Source organism: Eptatretus burgeri, chromosome 4 (assembly GCF_056783735.1).
Source record: "Eptatretus burgeri isolate ZD-2024b chromosome 4, Ebu_testis_v1, whole genome shotgun sequence".
NCBI lineage: Eukaryota > Metazoa > Chordata > Myxini > Myxiniformes > Myxinidae > Eptatretus > Eptatretus burgeri.
In genome coordinates, this window is record NC_140964.1 from 73,523,982 (window position 1) to 73,533,013 (window position 9,032).

The window sequence follows — 9,032 nt, forward strand, 5'->3', positions numbered from 1 at the left end:
GGGGGGGGGAGAGAGAGAGAGAGAGAGAGAGAGAGAGAGAGAGAGAGAGAGAGAGAGAGAGAGAGAGAGAGAGAGAGAGAGAGAGAGAGAGAGAGAGAGAGAGAGAGAGAGAGAGAGAGAGAGAGAGAGAGAGAGAGAGAGAGAGAGAGAGAGAGAGAGAGAGAGAGAGAGAGAGAGAGAGAGAGAGAGAGAGAGAGAGAGAGAGAGAGAGAGAGAGAGAGAGAGAGAGAGAGAGAGAGAGAGAGAGAGAGAGAGAGAGAGATAAATGAATGACAGAATGTCTTGAAGAGAGACATTAGAAAATAGAGAGAATCTTTCTAAAACGGAGTTTTTGAAATTTAATCCAAACCCCAACAGCTTCTGATGAAAGCAAGCTTCAGCTTGGAACCTGACATAATGGCATAATACTTTATTCACATTTCGTACTTTGTGCAAAATAATCATGAGGTCAATGTGCTTCGACACTTTCCTTAACATATATTTTTTCGTGTCGCCGCAATCCATGATGAGTCCAATGCAATAAGCAATGATTCCTTGTAGTGGGGCAACTTAGCTAAATATAGCATAACAATTGTGCATTTTGTGAGGAAAGCACCAAATTTGGCACACTAGTAGCCTATCATATTATGAACAGATTTGGATATTGGGCCATCTCAAATTCAGCCGCTGATGGCTGTGGCAGCCATTTTCCACTGCCATCAAAAATTTTGATGGCCCAATATCCAAATCTGTTCATAATATGATAGGCTACTAGTGTGCCAAATTTGGTGCTTTCCTCACAAAATGCACAATTGTGATGCTAAGTTTCCCCACTATTGATGTAATATCTGATATATTAGCTTCAAAATAGTCCATCACAATTGTGGTAGTGGAATGAGGTGGTGCAGAATAAAAGGAGAACATTCGTGTCAAGAAAATGATGTGACCTCAAGACTGGTCAACTATGGTGTTTGGTGAAGAAATTCTGGTCACAACTATTGGTTTTGCACTGAATTCGTTTTGATTATTTAAATGAGAAATAAGCAAGCCTGAACTACTATAAGCCTGGCTTACCTGAACAGACACCACCTTCCACAGCTGTTGTTACTCCGCGTGCGCAAAGCGAAAAGAGGCGTTAAGCATTTGGTTCACTTTGTTTGCCAGCCTGTCTGTCTGTCTGTCTGTCTATCTACAAACGTCAGTTTATGATTGAGGAATTCCTTAATTTCAATTGAATGTTACATCTTGAACACGAATCGGAAAACAAACCTGTAGTTTAGCAGTAGTTTGGCTCTAAATTTGTTTAATTGTACAGAATCTCATCATGGTCGCGCATGTGCAGAGAGAAATGAGATAATTGTTTTACTCTGTTTGCCTGTCTGGCAATCAAACAAGATTGAAAATCATTCCAAACAGTAAATTTACTTTTTTAAAGGGCATCATATTGGACACAAACAACAGGCATGGATAACTAGCTTAACATGTTAAATAAGGTGGTGTCAAAGATGCTGCATAAACAGTGGTAAATTTCCGAAAAAGGTGTTTTCTTCAGTTTCTTAAATCGTTATGTTCTTTCAATTTAACTGTATATTTGAACATTTGGACACAATTAAACGAAAGACCAAATACTGCATTGGAATCATCAGAAGGAACCCGAAGAAGTAAAGAGCAAAGATGAAGTCATCAGTAGGAACCTGGATAGGATTTTGGTTTCAGTTGCTACTCCACTACCCTCAAACACATCCAGGCACAGACAAGTGAGCCTTGCAGAAGAAAACTTTCCAAAATAATTCACTTCTGCAAAGATAGATAAAGAAAGAGAGAAATAAAGAGTAAAAGAGATAAAATAAAATATAAAGCAAGAATTAGAATGAATAAATAGAAATGTGAAAATTGCAAAGAAGTGCGAAAGGAACAAAGAACAAAGTGTAAGGAAGAACCCGGACAGAGAGATTTCAGCAGTTACTCCCCAGGCTCAAATGCAGCAACAGGCACAAGCTACCAGAGGTCCATCAAGCAGGGAAACACAGTCCACACAGCATCAGGATATGGTACAAACATAATCAAATGGAAGATCAAATACTGCAGCAGTCAGCAGAAAAAAAACACAAATCACCTTATTGGCACTTTCAAAATCCTTTCATTTAGCAGTAACTTGACAAATATTACGGCATTTTGCATCATCTCGACCAATCAAATTTGCCACTCACAAACCCCTCCGGAGTCCTTTATTCCTCAAGACTGCATGGGATAAGGTGTTCTATGAACGTTCTCGTTTGATTGGTAAAATCTTTTGTAAAGTAATGCATTGGTCAAAGTAGTGCACAAAATCCATGATCCAATGATATTGAAATCTCGACTTGTAAGTTATTTTCTTTTAAAGGAGTGGTTTGGGGGCACTGATTGCAGGCAGTGGTGAGGGGGCAGCGAGGGCATTCAGTGGTGAGGGGTAGTGAAGGCATGCAGTGGTGAGGGAGTAGTGAGGACAGACAGTGGTTAGGGGATAGCTCGTGCAGGTGGTGGTGAGGGGGTAGTGAATACAACAGTGGTTAGGAGGTAGTTAGTTCCGTTCGTGGTGAGGGGGTAGTGAGTGCAGGCAGTGGTTTGGAGGCAGTGAGTGCAAGCAGAGGTGAGGGGATAATGAGTGCAAGCAGTGGTGAGGAGATAGTGATAGGGTGAGTGAACCCAGAACCTATCTCGAACCTCTCCACCTCGTGTGGTCTTCAAGCTGTTCGGACCTGGGCTCCAACGAGAGCGAGCTGGATCCAATCGCCGTGAGCCACGATCCTTCCCGAGCTCCAGCGAATCCTCTCGCGCTTCCAAACATGTGCTGGTGAGACGAGACGCCGATCCTTCCCGTCTATGCGTCACTATCTCGAAGAACCACCTCCAAGATGAGGCAATGAGTCGCAACAAGCCGGGAACCAGTCTCTCTGAAAAGGTAGTGGCAGCCGAAACAGTAGATAGGTTCAAATTGGAATTAGATCGGAAGATAGAAGGACAAAAGGATATTGGTAGAACTTGTCAGTAACTTGGGTATGCATGGGTAATTGTGTACCTATATGATGAGTGTCATGTTGATGAGTGGGTATTGTCAAGGGATAGTGTGTGGTTGATGTTGTGTATTCTTCACCCCAAAACCACCTTCGCCCACTCCCTCTCCCTCCTCAAAAAAAGTTTTCATTTTCACACCCTGGTGATATTCTTGCACCTGCTGCACATTTCTCATCCGAGTCATTAACTCGACGGATTTATTTGAACTGGTGTTGGTGTTGCGCAGGCATGATAGGCCGAATCCGAATGGTCTCCCCCTGCACCAAATTTCCTTTTTAGTCCTTGTTATATCTTCGAGGCAGGGTCACCGCAAGCCCGGCACCTCCTGAGCCTGGCACCCCAGGTGGTCGCCGACCCAAAAATCACGCCCTGCATAAGATGATATGGCTGGTGCAGGAGCATGTGTGACCAATAGAATCTGGGGAGAGACAATGTGCCAAAAGCAGGAAAGGCCAGATATGAGGTGGTAGAGGATATCATACTACTAACATGGTTGTAGTGAAATAAATGCACTCTTATGCTCAGCCAGCTGCCTAGATACACCAACAACCCCCAGGGCTTTGAAAACCACAGCCTCCAGGGTTGTGAGATGGGAATGGGATGGGAATGGGATGTCACAGTCTGAGACAAAATAGATGAGAATGATTAAATTTGGCACTGCAAATGAACACTTTGTATACGCCATAAAAATGCCAAGTCACAAAAAGACAATCTAAGATAATTATTGCCTCCTTTAAAAAGTTTTTACATGTGAATTAATGAAAGTTGGTTCTCTCCTTAAGTGATCACCCATGCCTTTAGGTGTTGGCTGAAGCCACTTCCTCATCTGTAGTTTTACTCCTCCATGAGACTCAACTCAATGTCAGAATTAATAACTCCATGCATACATTCATCTCTCACTTTCTGCCATTCATTCTTCCTTCAGATATTTTACAGGGAGAGGTCTCGCCAAGCTGGAAGACCACATGGTGACTAACTTGCGCCTCATCATCCAGGAATACCCTAACTCTGCCGAGGAAAGTGGAAGCGGATGGACCAATGTAGAGTTGTTTAAGTTCTGCTATGAAATTCTATTAAGGTACAACTACAGGCAGCAGCGTAAATTAATTATTGACTTCCATGATAGAAAAACATTATCATATAGTGACTACATCATATAAATGTAACTTTTACTTTCATTATTTGAATCAATGTGCAGAACTGAACACACACCGAGTTCTATTCACCATACCTTTCCGTAATTTCATTGCCATAACAATGTTACATATTTTTAACTCCACTTTATTGGACTTTGGATCCTGGAAATGGGTTCATGGGCTCAGTTTCTGTGTTTAAATCTGAGGAACATCATTTGCAAAATTTATCTCCTGATCTCTCTGAGTATACGTTTGCAAACCACTTGGTGTATTAACTTGCAGTCATCGTTTGTGATTGCATATTGCACTGGGATTCAATATTAGGAAATGCATTTATCATAAAGTATTGCAAAAAGAAGATTGTGATTGGGTGAAATAAGATAAAATTAAATGCTTATATAATATTGTTGTATCATCTCAGAACAGGGTTCTTGACATTATTCTGTCCTGAAATGCTGGACTGCGTAGAGGTTGACAACAAAATGGATTTGCGACGTCAATCATCTGAAGTTTGCAACTTGTTCTTCCACCTGGACAAGATTCTGCCAGACATTCTGCTGGGTACCCTCTCTTACCGTGAGTCCCCTGGCATGCTCTGGGCTTTTTATTCCTTTATATGAATACTGACGTTTTAATGTATACAATAAATTTAAACGACATTTTATCTTTATCCCTAAAACCCACACAACAGGAGAGAAAGTGCAAGTACACAGACTAAAGTCAGACATTCAGGCTTTGCTTCAACAAAACCTGGGTAGTTCTTGGATCGAAGACCAAGTTGAACCTTTAGCGGTTGATGTTGAGCAGCAGCAACGGATGAGGTTGGCGTTGTTCTGGGCTAGCCAAGTGAGTCGGATGGAGGAAGATTTGGGGAAGTAAATTAAAGGAGAAGTGGAAAATAACTCAGTTGAGTAATTTTGATGAATGCTTTAAAATGAGTCGAAGACAGGTGTCTGGGACTACTATAGAAAGTTGCAATGCTTGGTAAAGGCAAAAGTTATTGAAGAGTGGATAAGAGTACATTTTCCACTTGGAGGTAAAGTATACAGAGGAAATATGGCAAGAATGGTCATTGATAAACATGTGTTGGTAAGGTATTAGGAAAATGTCACTTGTATAGTATTATTTCATTTGGACTGGCATAATAGCTTCGAGGTATGAGTGCTCGCCTCTGAGCTGCCTCGGCTTGACTTGAATCCTGACTCAGCTATGAACTGTCACATCTGGTATTTCACATGCAGGATGAGGCATCAATGTGTGTACTGTCCATCAGATGGACATTCAGCAGGATGACCTGTCTGCCAACACTGGATGTTGGTGGATGTTAAAGATCCCACAGTATCTTTAATGAAGTGGATGACTTATCATCGGAACCCTGAAAAAAATAACAGATTCCACCTTCAGTTGAGCATCACACCTCGCTTGCTTTTTGTTAAGGACTTGGGTCAAAATTGTGATCTTGTCGGCCTGACAAGAAGGTGGGGCAGATAAACGGAGTTGTAGTAGTAGTAGTAGTAGTAGTAGTAGTAGTAGTAGTAGTAGTAGTAGTAGTAGTAGTAGTAGTAGTAGTAGAAGTAGTAGTAGTTGTAACCTTCTTCTTCAATATGCAGCACAAGGCTGGGGGCAGCATCATTGGCTGAGGGTGCGGCCGTGCTGCTGATGCAATGCCCTCTGTAGTTAGAGCAGGAATTTGGAATTTAGTCATGGTGCCAACGACAGCTCTCCTACTCTTTGAAAAGGACACCATGGGATCTTTAATGTCCATCAATGAGTGTTGGTAGCCTGACACCTGTTTCACATCCATCCAAGGAACAGGACACACATTGATGAATCGCCCTGCATGTGAAACACCAGGATTTATTCATTTATTTGTATACCTTGAGAGGATGACAGTTTATAGATGGATCATGATTTGCATCTCGGTTAGATAGCTTCAAGGTGAGTGTGACTACCTCTCGGTCATCCTGTCAGCGTAGTAGTCATATTAGTATTAGCAGCAGACGACACTGCTTTTTTTTTGGAGGAAAGTGTTTGTTGACCATGGGGATTATGTCTTGATTTCAGGGTAATCTTGGTCCAACAGCATTTTGGATAACTCTTTATCTACTGCAAGATCGAAATGCCCTCTGTGCTGTAAAGTTTGAGCTGAGTGCAGCTACCCATGCAGAGGATGGTGCTGCCATCATTAATGTCCTCCATAACACCCCAGTTCTGGGTGAGTGCAGTATTTCATCTCATATCTACTGATGTTATTGAAGTTTGTGAACAGTGTGTTATGTGTTTTCTATCGATAGTAATGACTTGGTATCGTCCACAGACAGTGCAATTGAGGAAACTTTACGGCTGGTGGCTGCACCATTCTTGAGCAGGAATGTCGTGAAGGACTTATGGGTGAAGAGATATAAAATGGCAGATCTGCTCTTCCGCAAAGGAGATCGTCTGGTCCTTTTCCCATTTCTGAGTCCACAGCATGACCCAGAAGTGCACGATTATCCCCATGTTGGTATCTTGATCACACCACATCTTGTCTCCACTTGTCTTAACTGAGATCACTTCCTGATTTGAATAAGGTTTTCACTTCATGAGGTCATTTAACCTAATGTAAATGTATGGTGAAATCATGAAGTCCAAGAACATACAAAGATACACAAGGAACACAAGGAACTCAATCGGCACCACATTAATTCAGTCTATCAGTTTATCGAACTCATTTTCCAGCAGTAACAGCAACAGAATCCTTTGATTGACTGGACATGGTTTGAGCAATGGGTGTAAGTCAGAGGCTGATTAAAATTTTGTAATGACTATTGTTCATCCTTCTTCTTGGTAGACCTTTAAGTATGATCGTTTCCTGAGACCTGATGGTTCTCGACGAACAGAGTTCTACAAAAGAGGACAGCGTCTACATCTGGGATCGTTGCCCTGGGGATCTGGAAACAATGCTTGTGTTGCAAAGGTGTATGCAACATCAACCATTAAAACGTAAGAGTGATCAACAAAATGTCACTTCCACTAAGAAGATAAAACTTGCCAATTGGAATTGTTTAAACTTTAAAGTGTAAATTTGTACTTTTGCTTATCTGCACCTTTCCTCAACACTCATTGATCTGGCAAATTAACAGCATGTATATGTTATATATAATATATACATATATATATATATATATATATACACATATATACATATATACGAGGTGTGTTCAAAAAGTATCCAACCTTAATTTTCGTGCTTCAAACAAATGAAGCTAGGGAGGCGTGGTTTGGTGCACGTATGTAGGCGATCCTAATCCGTATGCGTGAATATTTTCCCGCCTGCAGAAGCGGTCAGTCGCCGCCAGACCGCCGATGAGTGAGGAAGTGTAAGTGAGCGCCGTCGGATTTTCGTTTTTGACAAAATGACGGAAAAACTTGAACAACGCTACTGCATCAAATTTTGTGTAAAGCTTGGCGATACCCAAGTGGAAACGATCCGCAAGATTCAACAGGCCTTCGGGAACGAAGCAATGGGCACCACACAGACAAAAGAATGGTCCAACCACTTCAAAGATGGTCGCACATCAGTGGAAAGTGAAGCACGTTCTGGTAGGCCCTCAACATCCCGAAATGAGATCGTCATTGACCAAGTGAGGACCCTGCTGATGCAGGATCGTCGAATCACGATCAGAGAACTTGCAGACGAGGCGGACGTCAGCATTGGATCCGTTCATTCTATTGTGACTGAGGGTTTGGGCTTAAGGAGAATCTCAGCGAAGTTCGTGCCAAAGCTGCTCTAACAATCGAGCAGAAGCAACTCCGTTTGGAGATCGCACAGGACATGCTGGAGACTGTGAACAGCGATCCCAACTTCTTCAACACAGTGATCACTGGCGATGAGATCACAGTGATCCGTCATTTTGTCAAAAACGAAAATCCAACGGCGCTCACTTACACTTCCTCACTCATCGGCGATCTGTCGGCGACTGACAGCTTCTGCAGGTGGGAAAATATTCACGCATACGGATTAGGATCGCCTACATACGTGTACCAAACCACGCCTCCCTAGCTTCATTTTTGTTTCCGCACGAAAAATTAAGGTTGGATACTTTTTGAACACACCTCGTATATGTTTATATATGTGTATGTGTAGATATACATGAAGACCACAAGGGGAAAACCAGAGATGTCAGGATAAGTCAATTTTGAAGAAACTGAAAAAACAAAGTTTCAAGACTTTGGTGGACTGTTTAATAACTGACATATAGATTTCTTTTCCAGTATAAGGAAGAGTGATCATTGGCCGATCAAATTAAGCATGTAGCATTTGCCAAGCTTCTGTGTTATTTAATTTAAGAGCAAAGAACGAATCAATGTTGCAAACTGACATCACTGGTTATTCCCTTGTTTAATAATTGCCATGTAATTTTAACCCAGGATGTGTAGCAAATTCATGCTTGTTGGTTATTAGCATACATTACATGACTTTGGTGATCACAGATTATTTTTTTCAACATTAAACGGTCATTGTTTTTTTGTTTGATTGGTGTTCAACGCCATACTCAAGGGTATTTCGCTTATATGACGACGGATTCCACATTTCTTACTCCGTACTACTTAATATGATGGAAAACCGAGAGGAAACCAAGGAAAAACCACCCCCGCGATAGCCAGTCACCTCATGTGACTCCCTCATATACCTAAGCAGGTTGATTGGGCGGTGGGTACATCGAATGAGGATGGGTACTCAGACACGCTAACCATTAAGCCATGGCGTGGATCCCATAAAAGTCACAATCAAGGTTTGACCAGGCTTGAACCACGATATGCACCAACTACGGAGCCCATGATAAAACCACACACACACACACACACACACACACACACACA

General features: G+C 41.9%; 1 protein-coding gene and 1 long non-coding RNA gene across 6 annotated transcripts in view; one reads left to right on the forward strand and one right to left on the reverse strand.

Annotated features, from left to right (window-relative positions):
* The window catches only part of PTGIS (prostaglandin I2 synthase), a 51,600-nt gene that overhangs the window by 21,118 nt on the left and 21,450 nt on the right, over positions 1-9,032 (forward strand). Inside the window, exons 4-9 of one of the 4 annotated variants that reach the window (XM_085878667.1) lie at positions 3,959-4,111; positions 4,591-4,745; positions 4,861-5,015; positions 6,234-6,384; positions 6,487-6,668; positions 7,000-7,151. In XM_085878667.1, the coding sequence (XP_085734793.1) occupies positions 3,959-4,111; positions 4,591-4,745; positions 4,861-5,015; positions 6,234-6,384; positions 6,487-6,668; positions 7,000-7,151 (948 nt within the window). Of the gene's footprint in view, positions 1-3,958; positions 4,112-4,590; positions 4,746-4,860; positions 5,016-6,233; positions 6,385-6,486; positions 6,673-6,999; positions 7,152-9,032 lie in introns of those variants that run through there. The other 3 variants (XM_085878670.1, XM_085878669.1, XM_085878668.1) reach the window with 3 other exon arrangements.
* Positions 1-9,032, reverse strand: part of LOC147028349 (uncharacterized) — a 149,981-nt gene that overhangs the window by 4,833 nt on the left and 136,116 nt on the right. Inside the window, exon 4 of one of the 2 annotated variants that reach the window (XR_015057530.1) lies at positions 2,683-2,912. This is a non-coding gene — a long non-coding RNA (uncharacterized LOC147028349). Of the gene's footprint in view, positions 1-8; positions 2,913-9,032 lie in introns of those variants that run through there. The other variant, XR_015057529.1, reaches the window with a different exon arrangement.